General features: G+C 42.4%; 1 protein-coding gene across 2 annotated transcripts in view; it reads left to right on the top strand.

Annotated features, from left to right (window-relative positions):
• SIN3A (SIN3 transcription regulator family member A) overlaps positions 1 to 19,893 on the top strand; it is an 82,809-nt gene that overhangs the window by 15,650 nt on the left and 47,266 nt on the right. For both annotated transcript variants that reach the window (XM_030814790.1, XM_030814789.1), the window contains exons 2-3: positions 5,807 to 6,028; positions 13,382 to 13,558. In XM_030814790.1, the coding sequence (XP_030670650.1) occupies positions 5,840 to 6,028; positions 13,382 to 13,558 (366 nt within the window). In that variant the 5' untranslated portion in view covers positions 5,807 to 5,839. The remainder of the gene's footprint in view (positions 1 to 5,806; positions 6,029 to 13,381; positions 13,559 to 19,893) is intronic.

Below are 19,893 nucleotides of genomic sequence, written 5' to 3'. Positions count from 1 at the left end.
TTTGAGACAGAGTCTCACTGTGTTGCCCAGGCTGGAGTGCAGTGACATTATCACTGCTCACTACAACCTTGCAGCCTCAACTTCTGAGGTCAAGCAATTCTTCCACTTCAGTCACTGGAATAGCTAGTACCATAGTTGTGCACCACCACTTCCAGCTAATTTTTTTTTTATTTTGTAGAGACAGGGTCATCCTATCGTTGCCCAGGCTGGTCTCGAGCTCCTGGGCTCAAGCCATCCTTGAGCCTCAGCTTCCCAAAGTGTTGGGATTACAGGCATGAATCACTGTGCCCAGCCACATTTTTCTTTCGATGCAAATGTTACATACAATGAAATGTACAAATCTTTAGTACATTTTGTGTGTGTGTATATACATGAGATCATGCTATATGTATTCTATAGCTTACTGTTTTCTTCTTCTTTTTTTTTTTTTTGAGACGGAGTTTCACTCTTGTTACCCAGGCTGGAGTGCAATGGCGCCATCTTGGCTCACCTCAACCTCTACCTCGTGGGTTCAAGCAATTCTCCTGCCTCAGCCTCCCGAGCAGCTGGGCTTACAGGCATGCACCACCACACCCGGCTAATGTTTGTGTTTTTAGTAGAGACAGGGTTTCTCCATGTTGGTCAGGTTGGTCTCAAACTCCCAACCTCAGGTGATCCACCCGCCTCGGCCTCCCAAAGTGCTGGGATTATAAGTGTAAGCCACTGCATCTGGCCTAGCCTGCTGTTTTCACTTAATATGTCTTAGAATTCATTCTTTGTACTTGTGGATAAACCCTGATCTTTCTGATTCCTACACAGTTTTCCATAATATGCATGATCACATTTATTTAGCTGATAGACATTTAGATTTTCATACTTTGCTGCAATAAATATACTCAGCAGATGTGTAGGATAGAGGCCTGAAAGTGGAATTGCTAGTTTCAGTATTCCAAAATCTAGTCTGTTTTAGAGTTCATTTCTTACACTCGTGGATAAACTTTGATCTGATTCTTACATAGTTTTCCATAATATGCATGGAGTGGGTATGCACATTTAAAATTTTAATAAATACCTACAAGTTGCCAGCTAAATAGGCTGTACCAATTAAAGGCTCCTCCATTAGTGTTTCCCTGTATCCTTACCCACACTGTCATCTTTTTTTTTTTAAATTGCTTTGGAGTAAATTGCCTTTTTTTTTTTTCTTGAGGTGGAGTTTCACTCTTGTTGCCCAGGCTGTAGTGCAATGGCATGATCTCGGCTCACTGCAACCTCTGCCTCCCAGGTTCAAGCAATTCTCCTGCCTCATCCTCTCGAATAGCTGGGATTACAGGCATGCATCACCATGCCCAGTTAATTTTGTGTTTTTAGTTAGAGACGGAGTTTCTCCATGTTGATCAGGCTGGTCTCGAACTCCCGACCTCAGGTGATCCGCTTGCCTCGGCGAAGCAAAGTGCTGGGATTGCAGGCATGAGCCACGGCGCCTGGCCTTTTACATATATATATATTTTTTTTTTTTTGAGACAGTTCCACTCTGTTGCCCAGGCTGGAGTGCAATGGCGCGATCTAGGCTGACTGCAACCTCCGCCTCCCAGGTTCAAGTGATTCTCGTGCCTCAGCCTCCTGAGTAGCTGGGATTACAGGTGCCCACCACCACACCTGGCTAATTTTTGTATTTTTAGTAGAGGGAGAGTTTCACCATGTTGGCTGGTCTGGTCTTGAACTCCTGACCTCAAGTGATCTGCCTGCCTCAGCCTCCCAAAGTGCTGGGATTACAGGCATGAGCCACCACGCCCGGCCTACTTTACACGTTTTTTATTACTAGTGAGGCTATATATGGTTTTAGAAAGCAAGGGCTGAAATCATCTACCAACTTCATATCTACTCACTGAACATTTGCTTTTAATGAATGAATGCTACTAAAGCATTTCTGCTTTATTAGGTTTAGGCTGAAGAAGGATGAGTTAGCTAAGTGTGTGAAAGGTTAAAAAAAGCTGAACTTGCTCCCTGCATGTGTGCCTTAAATAAGTAAAGGGACTCTTCCTTCATTTCTTATCTTCTGTGAGAGGTAAGGTAATGAAGTAGTTAAGAGCCAGGCTCTGGAGACAGATTTCCTGGATTTATATCCCAGCTTTGCCTCTTACTAGCTATGCAACCTTGGGCAGTTTACTTAATCTTTGTGTTTCAGTTTCATCATTCATAAATTAGAGAACACCTTGCTTATAAGGTTGTTGTGAAGGATGATCAGGGCCTGAAACAAGGAGGTATGATTAGAGTGGAAGCAATTTATTTGAGAGAGTTAGGAATAGAACTATGAATGGTAATTTTTGTTTGTTTGTTTGTTTGTTTTTTTGAGATGGAGTCTTGCTCTGTTGCCCAGGCTAGAGTGCAGTGGCACGATCTCGGCTCACTGCAAGCTCCACCTCCCGGGTTCACGCCATTCTCCTGCCTCAGCGTCCCGAGTAGCTGGGACTATAGGTGTCCGCTACCACGCCCAGCTAATTTTTTGTATTTTTAGTAGAGACGGGGTTTCACCATGTTAGCCAGGATGGTCTCGATTTCCTGATCTCATGATCCACCCGCCTCAGCCTCCCAAAGTGCTGGGATTACAGGCGTGAGCCACTACGCCCGGCCTATGAGTGGTAATTGTTAAAGGAATAAAAGTATGGTTCAGAGAAAGTTCAGCCTCTGTAGTGTTGTGGAGGTGGTATGGAAAGCAAACTCTGGAGGTGGATGAAGTTAAGTACCATATGAAATCCCAATCACTTTATGAAAGAAACGATATTTTAACAGCCAAAAGATAGGGTATGATATCTGAATAAACCATAGTACTGTAATACTTAATCTATGAAAAGCTCACTGCAATCTTCTTTTTCCTTATAGACTGGTTCATAAACTAGCATTTGGAAATCATTAATGTAGGCTGATCCCCTCCTTTTGCCCCTGTTTGAAAACAGGGCCAAAATTAGAAAGCTTCATGGTAGAGTTTGGAGTAGAATCCAATTCTTTTTTGTTTTTATTTTTTGCCCTCAAACATTCTCCCATCCAACAGAATCCCGTTCTTAAAAGGTACTCTAGTGTTTTTTCTATGGTCGTGCCGTGCTCTTCACATCTGATTTTGGCTTATTATTTATAAAGTTTTTTTTGTTGTTGTTTTTTGAGACAGAGTCACGCTGTCGCCCAGCTTGGAGTGCAGTGGTGCGAATTTGCTCACTGCAACCTCCGCCTCCCAGGTTCAAGCGATTCTCCCGTCTCAGCCTCCCGAGTAGCCAGGATTACAGATGCATGCCATCATGCCCAGCTAATTTTGTATTTTTAGTAGAGATGGGGGTTTCACCATGTTAGCCTGGCTGACCTCGAACTCTTGACCTCAGGTAATCACCCACCTCGGCCTTCCAAAGTGCTGGGATTACAGGTGTGAGCCACTGCGACCAGCCTATAAAGCTTTTTTTTTTAAAACCCAGTGCTGCCTTATCATAACGTTTCTATAATTTTTTTTTTTTTTTTTTTTTTTTTTTTTTGAGACAGAGTCTCAGTCTGTTGCCCAGGCTGGAGTGCAGTGATGGGACCTCCCCTCACTGCAACCTCTGCCTCCTGGATTCTAGCGATTCTTGTGCCTCAGCCTCCCAAGTAGCAGGTTTTACAGGTGTGCGCCGTCACGCCTGGCTAATTTTTGTATTTTTACTGGAGACAGCATTTCACCATGTTGGCCAGGCTGGTCCTGAACTCCCAACCTTAGGTGATCTGCCTGCCTCAGCCTCCCAAAGTGCTGGGATTACAAGGTGTGAGCCACTGCATCTGGCCAATAAAGTATTGACTTCATTTTTGGTTACAGAGGTTAATCTCAGATGAGTTAAGCATCAGTTTTAAACCAATAGAACGCAAGACCAAACCACTGAAAGTCGTGAACGTATATAAGAAATAGCCAAAAAGACATTTTAGTCTACCTGTGATTAGACTCAGTTTCTCATCCCAAAACACGCTGAGGTTTAGTGTTCGTAGTTGATTAATGGCTCTTCAGATATCAAATAGCACGCATAAATCTATATTCTCAACCTCTTAATATGTCTAAAAGGTTTTCGAATACTAAGCTAAACATGGCCTTCATACTAGAAAAACCTAGGAAAGCATCACTAGCTAAGACATTTTAAATTATTTGTCCTCAGCAACTGTCAGAAACATTCTCAACTCCATTTAACTGAGTTCCACATATTATCACACACAAAGCTGAGAGACTTAGTCTGAAGTTACATAGGCCACAGAGAGCATATTTGTGGCTTGAGTTTACAAAAAGATAAAAGTGGCCAGCTTGCAAATTAATTGGTTGTGCTGCTGTGTCAGGGTCCCACTTAGGTATGTGAAATGTGAGAAAAACCTGAGACAGGATTTCAGAGCTAAGAATTAGAGTGGCAGGCGGATTGAGGACTATAGAGAGGACAAAGAAAAGGTGAAACAGCCATGGAGAGTCCTTGTAAAGACTACTTTCCCTTCAGGGCTTGTGTGCTCCCAGAGGATGAAGAAAAGATCTTGGGTAGACTTATGAATTAGGTAAAGTCTTTTTTTTTTTTTTTTTAACTTACCGTATTTCAGATGAGGGGGTGGCTTGCCAAATCTCCCACTAGTACTGTAGTTTTTATCTTCTTTCCATAGCAGTGGTATCTTATTTAAGAGATTTTTGGGGACTGGAAAAGTGGTGGGGCCTTTTTTCTTTGGATGGCTGATGCATTCTTTCTCACTGATGGTGTTTTATGCTTGTGTTAGTGATAGTGATACGGAAAAGCTCTGAAGACCCAAGTAGATTCCTGGGCCAAATGTTGGTAGACTTTTTGTGTCCTGCAGGAAGGAAATTGTCTCCCACAGAGGTATTACTAAGCTAAGAGAATCTCTTCTTATAACTGTTAGAACCAGAAGAAAACTTAGGAGTGATCTGTTCCAACTTTCTTATTTTATAGTTGGAGAAACTGAAATTCACATGGAATGAGGAACTTGTTGAAATTATGTAGCATCTTAAATTGGCAAGTCTAGAATCTTTGTCTTCCCATTCCTGGCACGGTATTCTTTCCATGATACCATCATAATTGTTGAAACAAATTTTAAATTAGACCACAATTATAGTAGTAGGTTTTGAGAGGATTTAAGAAGAAGCACTTGAGGCCGGGCACGGTGGCTTATGCCTGTAATCCCAGCACTTTGGGAAGCCGAGGTGGACGGATCACAGGGTCAGGAGATCGAGACCATCCTGCTCGATTGTAACATGGTGAAACCCCGTCTCTACTAAAAATGCAAAAAAAGTAGCCGGGTGTGGTGGCGGGCACCTGTAGTCCCAGCTCCTCGGGAGGCTGAGGCAGGAGAGAATGGCGTCAACCTGGGAGGCGGAGCTTGCAGTGAGCCGAGATGGCGCCACTGCACTCAGCCTGGGCGACAGAGCGAGACTCCGTCTCCAAAAAAAAAAAAAAAGAAGCACTTGAATATTTTTGCAGCATGTGGATATGTAATTAGTATTAGGAGTGATAGCATTTGAGGAGAAAACTAGAGAATAAAGGGAAAAAAGGTTGTGTTTATATTTTTACATTGGAGCCTATTTTTCAACTTCATAGTACAAAATTAATTAAAACTATGTTATTTAAATGTTTGTCTTTTTCAGTTATAATTTGTTCACTGTGGTGGGGGGTGGTATGCCCACATGCACTTAAACTTCATCACTAAGATGAAATAGATGATCAGTTCTGGGAGTCAAGCTTTTACTAAACTTGGGTGGACTGGTCCTAAGTTGCGTACATCATACTGGAGTGAGAATTGACTTGCATGGTATTGCTTTTGGTTTCTGCAGGTTTTGTAGTGCATCCCTGAGCATGAGCACAGAATGAAGCGGCGTTTGGATGACCAGGAGTCACCGGTGTATGCAGCCCAGCAGCGTCGGATCCCTGGCAGCACAGAGGCTTTTCCTCACCAGCACCGGGTGCTTGCCCCTGCCCCTCCCGTGTATGAAGCAGTGTCTGAGACCATGCAGTCAGCTACAGGAATTCAGTACTCTGTAACACCCAGCTACCAGGTAAGCTGGAGCCAACCAAGGGACTAGAATGAGGGAAGAGGAATAGTGATTTTAGGCAATTATAAAACTTTTTTTAATACTGTGTTAGATATTAAAAATTGTTGAGTGTGTAAGGTAAAAAAAAAAAATAACTGTGTACTCACCATACAAGTTTTTAAAAAAAGAATGTTGTCATGACCTTTGAAGTTCCCTGTGTATCCCACTGTGCTCCCTTCTTTTCCCTCCCTTCAGAGGTAGCCACTAATCTAAACTTTGTATTTATCATTCCCTTGACTTTATTTACTTAAAAAAAATCTAACATAATTGTTTAGTTTCGGTATTTTTGAACTTTTATGTACATGGAAACATTTTCTTCTTTGACTCACTTTGTTTTAAAAATCCCATATTTTTATAGATCGCTGTAATTCCACCATTTTCACTCTAGCGTAAATTATATGCATATACTAAATTTATTTGTCAATTCTACTGTTGGACTATTGGGCTGTTTCCAGGTTTTTGCTTTTACAAAGATGCTGCTGTGAACATTCTGATATTCTCTTAGGGCACTCAGTGCTAGTTCATGACAAAATAAGAAGCTTGTGCCAGAATTTAAATCAACGCACTTACTAAGACAGTTTTGCTATTTATTTTAAAAAAAGACAGCTGAATTAAACATCATTATAGTGAAATATGGCTGACTCTTGGACAGTGTGGGGGTTGAGGCACTGACTGCCCCCCATGCAGTCAAAAATACATGTATAACTTTTTTCCTTTTTCTTTTTTCTTTTTTTTTTTTTTTAGGAGATAGTGTCTTGCTCTGTGGCCCCTGTTGGGGGTGCAGTGGTGCGATCGTGACTCACTGCAGCCTCAAACTCTTGGGCTCCAGCAGTCCTCCCGTGCCCCAGCCTCCCTAGTAGCTAGGACTACAGGTGCGCACCACCATGCCTGGCTAATTTTTATGATTTTTGTAGAGATGAGGTGTTGCTATGTTGCTCAGGCTGGTCCTAAACTCTTGGCCCAAAGCTATCCTCCCCCCGCCAGCCTCCCAAAGAGCTGGGATTACAAGTCTGAGCCACTGCGTCTGGCCCATGTATAATTTTTGACTCCCCTAAAACTTAAATACAAATAGCCTATTGTTGTCCAGAAGCTTTACCGATAACATAAATGGTTGATTAGCATGTATTTTGTATATTTGTCATATGCTATATTCTTAAAATAATCTAGAAACAAAATACTAAGAAAATCATAAGAGAAAATATATCTACTATTTATTAAGTGGAAGTGGATCATCATAAAGGTCTTCATCCTTGTCTTCACATTGAGGAGGCTGAGGAGGAGGGAGAAAGAAGAGGAAGGGGTAGTCTGGCCATCTCAGGGGTGGCAGAGGTGGGAGAAAATCCACATGTAAGTGGACTTGTGTTGTTGCTGAGTGCAGTGGCTCGCACCCATAATCCCAACACCTGGGGAAGTTGGAAGCATGAGGATTGCCTGAGCCCAGGAGTTAGAGATCAGCCTGGGCAACATAGCAAGCCCCGTCTCTCCTAAAAATAAACAAAGATTAGCAGGGTGTAATGGTGCACACGTGTGTTCGTAGCTACTTGGGAGGCCGAGGTGGGAGAATCATTTGAGCCTGGGAGGTCGAGGCTCCAGTGAATATGCTACTGCACCCAGCGTGGGTGACAGAGTGTGAACTTGTCTCAAAAAGAAAGAATTAATTAATTAATTTGAAAAAATAAATAAAAAATTAGCCAGGCATAGTGGTGTGCATCTGTAGTCCTAGCCACCCGGGAGACTGAGGTGAGAGGATTGCTCAAGCCCAGGAAGTCAAGGCTGCAGTGAGCTGTGATCAAGCAACTATACTTCAGACTGGACAACAGTGCAAGACCCTGTCTCCTTAAAAACAAAACAAAAACCCGTGTTATTCACGGGTCTACCATAGTTGGTTTACATTGTGGTGCAAACTCCTTATCCTGTTGCAAACTAGTCAGCAGATTTGAGGACATACAAGAGTTTGTCAAGTACCTATGAAAGGGATTGCTGTGTCGAAGGGTATATGCATCTTTAGCAAGTTCCCCCAAGCAGTGTATATTCCTGTTCTATGTCCTGACCAACACTGATCATTCGTCTGTTACTCTGTTTTGTAGAAGTGAAGAAATTTCGTTTTTGCCCTTTTTTATTACTAAAGTAATATATCACTTCAGTTTTTTAATTTTTTATTTTATTCATTTATTTATTATTTTTTTTGAGACGGAGTTTTGCTCTTATCACCCAAGCTGGAGTGCAGTGGTGCGATCTCGGCCCACTGCAACCTCCGCCTCCCGGGCTCAAGCGATTCTCCTGCCTCAGCCTCCCGAGTAGCTGGGATTACGTGCACCTGCTGCCATGCCTGGCTAATTTTTTGTATTTTTAGTAGAGATGGGGTTTTGCCATGTGGGCCAGACTGGTCTTGAACTCCTGACCTCAGGTGATCCGCCCCTCTTGGCCTTCCAAAGTACCAGGATTACAGGCGTTAGCCACCATGCCTAGCGTATTTTATTTATTTATTTATTTTTGAGACAGAGTCTCTGTCTGTTGCCCAGGTTGGAGTGCAATGGTTCAGTCTTGGCTCACGGCAGCCTCTGCCTTCTAGGTTGAAGCGATTCTCTTGCCTCAGCCTCCTGAGTAGCTGGGATTACAGGCGTGCACCACCACACCCAGCTAATTTTTATATTTTTAGTAGAGATGGGGTTTTGCTACGCTGGCCAGGCTGGTCTCGACCTCAGGTGATCCGCCTGTCTCTGCCTTCCAAAGTGCTGGGATTACAGGTGTGAGCCACTGCAGCCGGCCTCATTTTATTTTTTTGAGATAGTGTCTCAGTCTGTCGCCCCAACTGGATGCAGTGGTGTGATCTTGGCTCACTGCAACCTCTGGCTCCCAGGTTCAAGTGATTCTCGTGCCCCAGCCTCTCGAGTAGCTGGGATTACAGGCGCACCCCACCATGCCCACCTAATTTTTGTATTTTTAGTAGAGACAGGGTTTTGCCATGTTGGCCAGGCTGGTCTTAAATTCCTGGTTTCGAGTGATCTGCCCGCCTTGACCTCCCAAAGTGCTGGGATTACAGATGTGAGCCACTGTGCCCTGCCACACTTTGATTTTTTTTTTTAAAAAAGGATATAAAATGACTTGTTTTCTGTCACCCCTCAGATTTTCTCCCACTGGTGAGTTTCTTTGGTATCCAGTTTTGTATGCATATACAAGCATATCTATATCAACCTATCTAGCTATCTAAATTAACGTTTTTTTTTTGAGAGAGTCACACTCTCGCCCAGGCTGGAATGCTGTGGCATGATCTCAGCTCACTGCACCCTTCACATCCTGGGCTCAAGCAATCCGCGCACCTCAGTGTTGGGACTACAGGTGCATGCCACCACACCTGGCTAATTTTTGTATTTTTTCTATAGAGACAGAGTTTCGCCATGTTGCCCAGGCTGATCTTGAACTCCTGGACTCAAGTGATCTGCCCGCCTCAGCCTCCCAAAGTGCTGGGATTATAGGCATGAGCCACCTTGCCCGGCCTTTCCACTTTTCTTTTTGTACAGTTTGGATCATACATTACATACTGTTGTGTTGTTTGCTCTTTTCATTTAATATATAGTGGATATCTTTCTACTTCAGCATATGACTGGTCTGGAGAGGCCTTCAACCTCATTTGTTAGTGACCTTAAAAATGTACGGCTGGTACTGGGAATATAAACCGAGGTAATCTTTTTTGAGCAATTTGGCAGTTTGTGTCAGATTCTTTTGTTAGTTTTTGACCTGGCAATTCCATTTCTAGGAATTTAGTCTAAAAGTATAAAGAAGAGGGAATGCAGCTGAAGTAGGAAATGGTGATTCCTTAGGTGTCACTCTTCCTCAGGACTCCCCTTGAAGCTGTCTAATCCCTTCCTGTGGGGTTGGGGCAGCAGTCAGAAGACTGCCAACAGATGGCATCTTTTAGGACTTGGAAGAAAAAAAAGTTGCTTGTTGAGCTTGGGTGATTACTTTCATTATCTAAACAGCTTAATAATTGTTTTCTACATTTGGGATAGTTATATTTCTTCCGAATGGAAACTATAATGTGTTTGTATAAGTCAGTCTAGTGAAAGCCTGTAAACCCTGTAAAAAACATGCATGTTGGAATACAGAAGCTCAGAATACTAGCACATCTTTGAGGCACATTAGAGCTTTTAGAATTGTCTAAATAGTTGCTTTTTACTCTTAATATGCCTTGTATTGTTTCTGTGGATTTATGCATAGTCGCTTGGTTTCTCTCTCTCCCTCATTTCTTCATCTCCCTCCAGGATAATTTTTATAAACGTGAGGATTTGAAAAAAAGTTTTATTCTCTCTTAAATTGTGGTATAAAACTTAACATTGTTTAGAGAAAGAAAGTTTCATGTTATTTAGTCTCCTTATATTTGGACAGATTGTTGTCTTCTGTGGTGATCAGTTCTGAAAAAGGAAAAAAGTTCTGAAAAAATTTTTATAGCATTTCTTGCAATAGATACAGAAGGAAAGTGGTTTTGGCTTTTATTTCCTCAGACTTATAAGAGGACAGGAGAAAGATTGAGATGAAAGAATAGAAAAGACATTTGTTTGAGGCCAAACCATCAACAATTTGGGGAAAAAAATTTATTTTACATTAGATACAATGCTCGTAGCAAATCAAGATAAGCAAAATAAGCCAAGTAGGCCAGGCGCGGTGGCTCACACCTGTAATCCCAGCACTTTGGGAGCCCATGACAGGTGGATCATTTGAGGTCAGGAGTTCGACACCAGTCTAACCAGCATGGTGAAACCCTGTCTCTACTAAAAATACAAAAAGTCGCTGGGCATGGTGGCAGGCACCTGTAATCCCAGCTACTCAGGAGGCTAAGGCAGGAGAATCACTTGAACCTGGGAGGCAGAGGTTGCAGTGAGCCGAAATTGTGCTACTGCACTCCAGCCTGGGCGATAGAGTGAGACTTTCAAAAACAAAAAGAAACAAATTAAGAGTCATCTTTCATTCTATAACCACAAGATTAAATGCCAACATTTTGCTATATATTGTCTAAGGTTTAAAATCTTTTTATCATACTGCTTTGTAATGTATTTTTATTATTTTTTTGAGACAGGGTCTTTCTCTGTCACCCAGTGTAATGTGCTTTAAAAAATTATTTAAAAGTTTATATACAGTACATGAATACATTCAACTTGTGGATTATGAACATTTTTTTTCAGATTCAAATATATCCATTTATATCATTGTTGAAAGTGTGGCTTAAAAATGGCTAATCTGTATCCTTTGTTACTAGTTTGTAATGGCATAAGTATAGAAATTGAGAGTGTTTAGAAACTATTAGAGCAATTGGACATGATCATTTTTTATTTGTAAAATCCAGTAATGAAAGTTACAGGCTGGGCACAGTGGCTTATGTCTATAACCCCAGCACTTTGGGAGGCCAAGGCAGGCGGACTCCATACCCAAGAGTTCGAGATCAGCCTGGGCAACATGGTGAAACCCTGTTTCTACAAAAAGCATGACAATTAACCAGGCATGGTGGTACATGCCTGTAGTCCCAGCTACTCGGGAAGCTGGGGTGGGAGGATCATCTGAGCCTGGGGAGGTCAAGGCTGCAGTGAGCCATGATTGTACCACTGCACTCCAATCTGGGTGAGAGAGCGGGACCCTGTCTCAATAAAAAGGTAAGAAAAAAAAATTACAGGTTTATGTATTTTTGTTGTTTTGTTTTTTGGGATGGAGTTTCACTCTTGTTGCCCAGGCTGGAGTACAATGGCATGATCTCAGCTCACCGCAACCTCCACCTCCCTGGTTCAAGCGATTCTCCTGCCTCAGCCTCCTGAATAGCTGGGATTACAGGCATGCACCACCACGTCTGTCTAATATTGTATTTTCAGTAGAGATGGGGTTTCTCTATGTTGGTCAGGCTGGTCTCGAGAACTCCCAACCTCAGGTGATCTGCCTGCCTTGGCCTCCTAAAGTGCTGGGATTACAGGCGTGAGCCACCTTGCCTGGCGGGTTTATGTGTTTTTTATTTCACTTTCATAGTAATTTATTTTTATTGGATTTTTATAAAAGTTGTGGTCCCTGATGGATTGGAATTTTAAGAAAAAAACTCACCCTTTACCACAGATAGTTTGAGATAAACTATATAATTTTTTTTTCTTCTTTTTGGAAACAGAGTCTTGCTCTGTTTTGTAGGTTGGAATGCAGTGGCATAATCTCAGCTCACTGCAGCCTCCACCTCCCAGGTTCAAGTGATCACTGTGCCTCAGCCTCTCAGTAGCTGGGATTACAGATGCCTGTTACCACGTCCAGCTAACTTTTTTTGGTATTTTTAGTAGAGACAGGGTCTTACCATGTTGGCCAGGCTGGTCTCGAGTTCCTGAACTCAAGTGATCCATCTGCCTGGGCCTCCCAACGTGCTGGTTATAGGTGTGAGATACTGTTCCCAGATAAACTATATATATATATATATATATATATAATTTTTTTTTTTTTTTTTTTGAAATGGAGTTTCGCTCTGTCGCCCAGGCTGGATTGCATTGGCACAATCTTGGCTTACTGCAAGCTCCGCCTCCTGGGTTCACGCTATTCTCCTGCCTCAGCCTCCCGAGTAGCTGGGACTATAGGCGCCCGCCAACACGCCTGGCTAATTTTTTGTATTTTTAGTAGAGACGGGGTTTCACCGTGCTAGCCAGGATGGTCTTGATCTCCTGACCTCGTGATCCGCCTGCATTGGCCTCTCAAAGTGCTGGGATTATAGGCGTGAGCCACCGTGCCCGGCTATATAATTTTTAATAGCTACAAATAATTTAGTTATAACTTTGGTGGGCTGTAATTTATTTAACCAGTTCCTTTTGTGGAAAATTTGGGTTTCTTTCTCTTTTCTTTCTTTTTTTAGAGACGGTCTCACTCTGTCACCCGGGCCAGAGAGCAGTGGTGTGATCACACCTCACTGCAGCCTTGAACTCCTGGACTCAAGCAATCCTCCTCCTTTAGCCTTTAGAGTAGGTGGGACCACAGGTGCATGTCGCCACGCCTGGCCAAGTTTCTATTTTTTGTGGAGATGGTGTGTCACTATGTTGCCCAGCCTTTCTTTTCTCTTTTTAGAGACATGGTCTCACTCTGTGGCCCAAGCTGGAGTGCAGTGGCATGATCATAGCTCACTGCAGCCTTGAACTCCTGAGTTCAGGCGATCTTCCCATGTAGGTGAGATAGGTATGAGCCATCACGCCCAGCAGAAATTTGGGTTTCCAGTTAATTATCGTTGTGCATTTGTGTTAGTTATTTATACTCATTTGGGGAAGAATGTACAAGCCTTGAAGTTTCCTGTCTGTATTTTGTTCACCCCAGGTTTCAGCCATGCCACAGAGCTCCGGCAGTCATGGGCCCGCCATAGCAGCAGTTCATAGCAGCCATCATCACCCAACAGCGGTGCAGCCCCATGGAGGCCAGGTGGTCCAGAGTCATGCTCATCCAGCCCCACCAGTTGCACCAGTGCAGGGACAGCAGCAATTTCAGAGGCTGAAGGTGGTATTCAGCTCTTTTTCTTGGGTCAAAAAATTTATCTTTAGCAGGAAATACTGGTTGCAGCTTGTTGGTTTTGGTGGTACAACTTCTAACCTGAGACATTAGCTGTCGAATCACAAGTTTTACTGTTTTTGTTTTGTGAAATTTGCTTATGTTTCCTATCTTGGCATCAGTGCCTGATCCAGAGAAGAATATACTCAAATGTTTGTGGACTGTATGAATGCATGTCACTCAAATGTTATCAGGATTGTGGGGCCATTTTAATACAAAATAAACCTTAAAATTCATTGGTTGCTTCCTTTTGAACTCTCTATTGAGCACATATATCATTGGCTACAGGTTTATACAGTAAATTGGCCCAGTAATATGTCTTACAGTTCAATCTTTTTAAATTCTTAAAAATTTTTTTAGTTTTTAGTTTCAGAGATGGGGGTCTCACTATGTTGCCCGGGCTGGTCTCAAACTACTGTCCTCAAGTGATTCTCCCACCTTGGCCTTCGAAAGTGTTGGGGTTACGGGTGCGAGCCACTATGCCCAGCTCATGCCTGTAATGTTCTTATTACCTTTATCTTTTTATTCCTGTTTGTGAATAGTTGAATTGACTCACATCAAGTCCATTCTTAGTAAAACACATGCTCCTTTTTGGGGGGAATCTTTATAAAGTTTAGGGAAAACTGTAACTGTGAATGAATTATCAGTGTTTTCATATTTTCTGCTGAGTATGTGTGGTAGGTTTTCATGCTTTGAAATTCTTTTTTTTTTTTTTGAGACGGAGTCTCGCTCTGTCGCCCAGGCTGGAGTGCAGTGGCGCAATCTCGGCTCACTGCAAGCTCCGCCTCCCGGGTTCACGCCATTCTCCTGCCTCAGCCTCTCCGAGTAGCTGGGACTACAGGTGCCCGCCACCACGCCCGGCTAATTTTTTGTATTTTTAGTAGAGACAGGGTTTCACCCTGGTCTCGATCTCCTGACCTCGTGATCCACCCGCCTCGGCCTCCCAAAGTGCTGGGATTACAAGCGTGATCCACCGCGCCCGGCCTTATGCTTTGAAATTCATGAGGCATCCCTGGAGAAGTGAAGCTTGTGTTGCCAGCTAACCTTGTATCTCTGACCACTTGAATGTTACTTTTCAAAATATGTGATTGTTGCAGCAAGTGTTCAGGTTTCAATTTTTCTAATTTTACATTTATATAAAATTAAGTTCAGGAAATAATAAATGGAGGAACTCTGAAGAGATGTTAAATCTTCATTTGGTTATAGCAACCTACTTATGTTGCTTGCAGGCAGGAATGAGAAATAAACCCTCTAAGGACACATCCATATGCACCAAATAGTTGTTTCTTCTGTTTTCCCTGATACTTACTTTAGTTTTTCTTGATCCCTGCCCTCGTCGGTGTGGATTCTTGGGAACTTGTTTAATATTGGCCTAAGAGTATTAAATGCTACAAAATATTATAAAGTACAGCAAAGCTATGTGATTTAGAGTAATTTTGTAAAATTTACTCTCTATATTGGCTTACGTAATATTGACTAACGCATAGCCTTTTAAAGGGAGTGCAGATTTTTTAGGCCTGAAGCTTCACTCAGGATTCTGTCTTTGGGAAAATGTGTATAAGGAATATTGATGTTTCCTTTAAAACATTTTAAGTCTCTTGTAGAGTGATGGCTGTGTACCAAAATGTATTATTGCTGCGGGCTTAGCACTTTACTAAGTCTTGAAAATATTTTTTTTTTAACTTGGTTGTGTGTGATTTAATTCTGTATTGACACTATATATTCAGTAGTTATACTTTAATGTTGCAAAATAGCTTATAAACTTGCTTATTAAACTAACAAAAACATATGTATTTCTATAGCCTTTTTCAATCAACCCTATCAAAGCACAACACCAGTTTTTACCCACCTTCCTCACAGGACGCTTTGGTATAAGTATATGGATTATGTTTTGTTTGCTTTACGGAAACTGGCAAGGAAACAAGGAAGGGTTTTGGATTTGGGGTTATAGAGTGAGTCATGGATAGAGTTAGGATTTCTTGCTGTGTTCTTCTAGTCACAAGGTCTTGACTATATTCCTACATAAAATAACTTGTTGAATTTCCTTTCTAATGAGGAGAGGTAAAATGCTTCTTGTACCTCCATGTAACTCAGTATTCCCACATTGCCTGTCATTTTTGGATCAGTCTTAAATGCATTACAAGCATTTGAATCAACTTCAATAAATCATTTATATTCTACAATAATGTAGGCCAGGCATGGTGGCTTACACCTGTAATCCATGCACTTTGGGAGGCCAAGTTGAGTGGATCACCTGAGGTCAGGAGTTCAAGACCAGCCTGACCAATGTGATGAAACCATGCCTCTACTAAAAATACAAAATGAGCCAGGCGTGGTGGCGCATGCTGGTAATCCCAGCTACTCAGGAGGCTGAGGCAGGAGAATCGTTTGAACCCAGGAGGCAGAGATTGCAGTGAGCCGAGATCATACCACTGCACTCGAGTCTGGGCGACAAGAGTGAAACTCCGTCTCAGAAAAAACAAACAAAAGAAACGTTCAGTGAGAGTGCTTACACATTATTTCAAGCCTCAACATCGTCTGTTTTTTTTTTTTGTCTTTGGTAGATTGGTGGTGACAAGAAGGGATTTGAACGATTTGAGGCATGTTTGGTGTTATTTAGTTATTGAATGTCAGCAGCAGTGATATTTGGTACATATTTAGCAGGTTATCTTTACAGTTGCTTGTGTTTTTCTCTCCAGGAAGATTGTAGACTTCAGGAGATTCAGGGCCTTAATAGTACCCCTGCTGAAGTGAGCTAAGAAACTTTATCAGCAGAGTCTAAGAGTCTCCCCAAGTGCTTCCTTAAATCTGTAGCTTCTAAATAACTACATCCAAGTTTTTTTTTTTTAAGTTGTGCTTCCTAGAACTGTATACATGCATTTATAGAGAGTTTATATAAGAGTTGGACTATGCTTTAGGTGATGAGAGAATTTCCTCACTATTTTTACATGTAGGTGTCTTATTTATTATATGAGTGTCATGCAGAGTTTTTAAAGCATAGGATTATTCTATAAGTTTTATTTTACTTTTTTTTTTTTTTTTTTTTTTTTGAGACAGAGTCTCACTCTGTTGCCCAGGCTGTAGTGCAGTGGCGCCATCTCAACTCACTGCACCCTCCCCCACCTGGGTTCAAGTGATTCTCATGCCTCAGTCTCCCAAATAGCTGGGATTGCAGGCATGCACCACCAGGCCTAATTTTTGTATTTTTTTTTTACTAGGACAGGGTTTGCCATCTTAGCCAGGCTGCTCTCAAACTCCTGGCCTCAAGGGATCCACCCTCCTTGGCCTCCCAGAATACTAGGATTACAGGCATGAGCCACCGCACCCGGCCTATAACTAATTTTTAAAGAGTGGTTTGCTGTGACTTCAGTACCTTTTTGTTTCAGACATACACATATCACACATAATTGCTTTCTTTTGGGTTTCTGTACTTTTTCCCTCTCTGCAGTAGTTACCTTATACCATACCATGTCTTATTGATAACTGTTCTTTTGTTGTGTAATGATCCATGCTATTCTTAAATATCTTCCAAAGTCTTGGTTTCTTTTGCAAACTTAACACATTTTGTGTTCACTTAAGTTGGTCATTAATGAAACATTTTAGTATGGAAAGTTCAGAATATGAATTAAAATAGTCCATTGAATTTCAGCAGAAATTGTCATGATATTTGTATAGAAAAACTAACCATCAAACAAGTGGGTATTGACCAAGTATACAATCTGATTTCTAGCAACACTGAAACACTGATTAACGACAGCCATAATGTAAGTCTGAAGAACTCTTAAAGAGCCATTTGTCTCGGGGCCGGGCGCCGTGGCTCACGCCTGTAATCCTAGCACTTTAAGAGGCTGAGGCGGGCAGATCATGAGGTCAGGAGATCAAGACCATCCTGGCTAACACGGTGAAACCCCATCTCTACTAAAAATACAAAAAAAATTAGCCGGGCATGGTGGCGGGCGCCTGTAGTCCCAGCTACTTGGGAGGCTGAGGCAGGAGAATGGCGTGAACCCGGGAGGCAGAGCTTGCAGTGAGCTGAGATCGCGCCACTGCACTCCAGCCTGGGCGATAGAGCGAGACACCATCTAAAAAAAAAAAAAAAAAACAGCCATTTGTCTCAATCCATTAGTGCTGCTATAACAAAATACCTGAGACTGTATAAATAATAGAAGTTTATTTCTCGAAGTTCTGGGGGCTAGGAAGTCTAAAATCAAGGTGCTGGCCAGGTGCGGTGGCTCACGCCTATAATCCCAGCACTTTGGGAGGCTGAGGCGGGCAGATCATTTGAGGTCAGGAGTTCAAGACCAGCCTGGCCAACATGGTAAAACTACTGAAGATACAAAAAAATGAGCCAGGCATGGTGGCATGCACCTGTAATCCCAGATACTCTGGATGCTGAGGCATGAGAATCGCTTGAACTCAGGAGGCAGAAGTTGCAGTGAGCCGAATTTGTGCCACTGCACTCCAGCCTGGGTGACAGAGTGAGACCATGTCTCAAAATAAATAGGCCATGCTCAGTGGCTTACGCCTGTACTCCCAGCACGTTGGGAGGCTGAGATGGGTGGATCACGAGGTCAGGAGATCGAGACCAGCCTGCCCAACATGGTGAAACCCCATCTCTACTAATAATACAAAAATTAGCCAGGCGTGGTGGCAGGTGCCTATAATCCCAGCTATTCTGGGATATATTCAAGCGATTCTCCTGCTTGAACCCGGGAGGCGGAGGTTGCATTGAGCTGAGATTGCGCCTTTGCACTCCAGCCTGGGAGACAAGAGCAAGACTTCATCTCAAAAAAAAAAATAATAATAAAATAAATAATAAAATAAAATCAAGGTGCCAGTTGGTTTGGTGTCTGGTGAGGGCCCGAACTCTGTTTTTCGAGATGGTCCCTGAGTGTGTGTCCTCACACTGGAAGGGAGAAGGGCCGAAGGGACTAACACTGGTTCACTCCAGCCCTTTTATAAGGTCCCTAATCCCATTCATGAGGGCTGTACAATCACTTTCTGAAGGCCTCACTTCTTAATATCATATCGGTGATTAAGTTTCGATGTAAGAATTTTGCGGGACACATTTCAGACTACAGCACCAGTTAGATTGACTTGAACGTAAATGTTCCATTTTGCAACAAATCAAAAGACTTATCTACGCCTGGCCAGGTGTGGTGGCTCACACCTGTAATCCCAGCACATTGGGAGGCTGAGGTGGGTGGATCAGTTGAGGTCAGGAGTTCAAGACCAGCCTGGCCAACATAGTGAAATCTCATCTCTACTAAAAATACAAAAAAATTAGTTGGATGTAGTGACATGTGCCTGGAATCCCAGCTACTCAGGAGGCTGAGACAGGAGATATCACTTGAACCCAGGAGGCAGAAGTTGCAGTGACCCGAGATTGCACCATTATACTCCAGTCTGGGAGACAAAACGAGACTCCCATCTCAAAAAAGAAAAAGACTGGCTTAAATCACATCAAATGTTTCTTTCTGAAATTTCTTAAACCTGATATTTTGTATAATTTTAAATATTTAGGCTTCAATTAAACCACCAAAATAAAACTTAACATATCTCAGAGTAAATAGGAAACACCTAGTGGGGATTTCTTTTGGGTATCTCTGTCCTAAATCAGACTCATAGCTTAGCCTTTCCAACCTGTTCTTTGTAATAGGTCACTTTTTTTTCTCCCCAAGCCAAACTGTATCCAGCTTTAAAGATACTTTCCATAAACAGTCATGGTATTTCAGGCAGAACATGGACAATCCTTAACAATGAGCTACCAAAAAAACCAAAAAGCCACTATAAAACCCAGTGAAGTCTCATGTGATGCTCTGAACAGGGAAAGTTTAGAGTGAAGGTTGAGACTTCACATTTAGCATGTTGTTTAACAACTTTTCACAAGCCGACCCTGATTTTCAGGAAGTGAAATGAAAATGGCAGGACTTATCTGAAGATCCACAGTCTAGAAAAGGAACCACTGCTCTCTCTTTTGAGGGCTGCCATTTTAGTGGCATCACTGGAAAGTTTGACTGCCTGACACACTGGTAACCAATTATTGGGGGTTAGGTCCCAACAGGTATCTGGGTAAAAGGGAGTTAGGTCTGTGAAGGTGGGAAGGGAGAACAGGATGTAAAAATGAATTTGTTTTTCCATCCCACAAGGTGTTTGTGCCAAGGTGGCCATGTGTGTCAAAAGTCAGGGAATCTAGGCTGGGTGTGTGGTTCACGCCTGTAATCCCAGGACTTTGGGAGGCTGAGGCTGGCGGATCACTTGTGGTCAGGAGTTCGAGACCAGCC

Source organism: Nomascus leucogenys, chromosome 6 (genome assembly GCF_006542625.1).
Source record: "Nomascus leucogenys isolate Asia chromosome 6, Asia_NLE_v1, whole genome shotgun sequence".
Classification (NCBI taxonomy): Eukaryota; Metazoa; Chordata; class Mammalia; order Primates; family Hylobatidae; genus Nomascus; species Nomascus leucogenys.
This window is presented reverse-complemented; position numbering and strand designations above follow the sequence as displayed.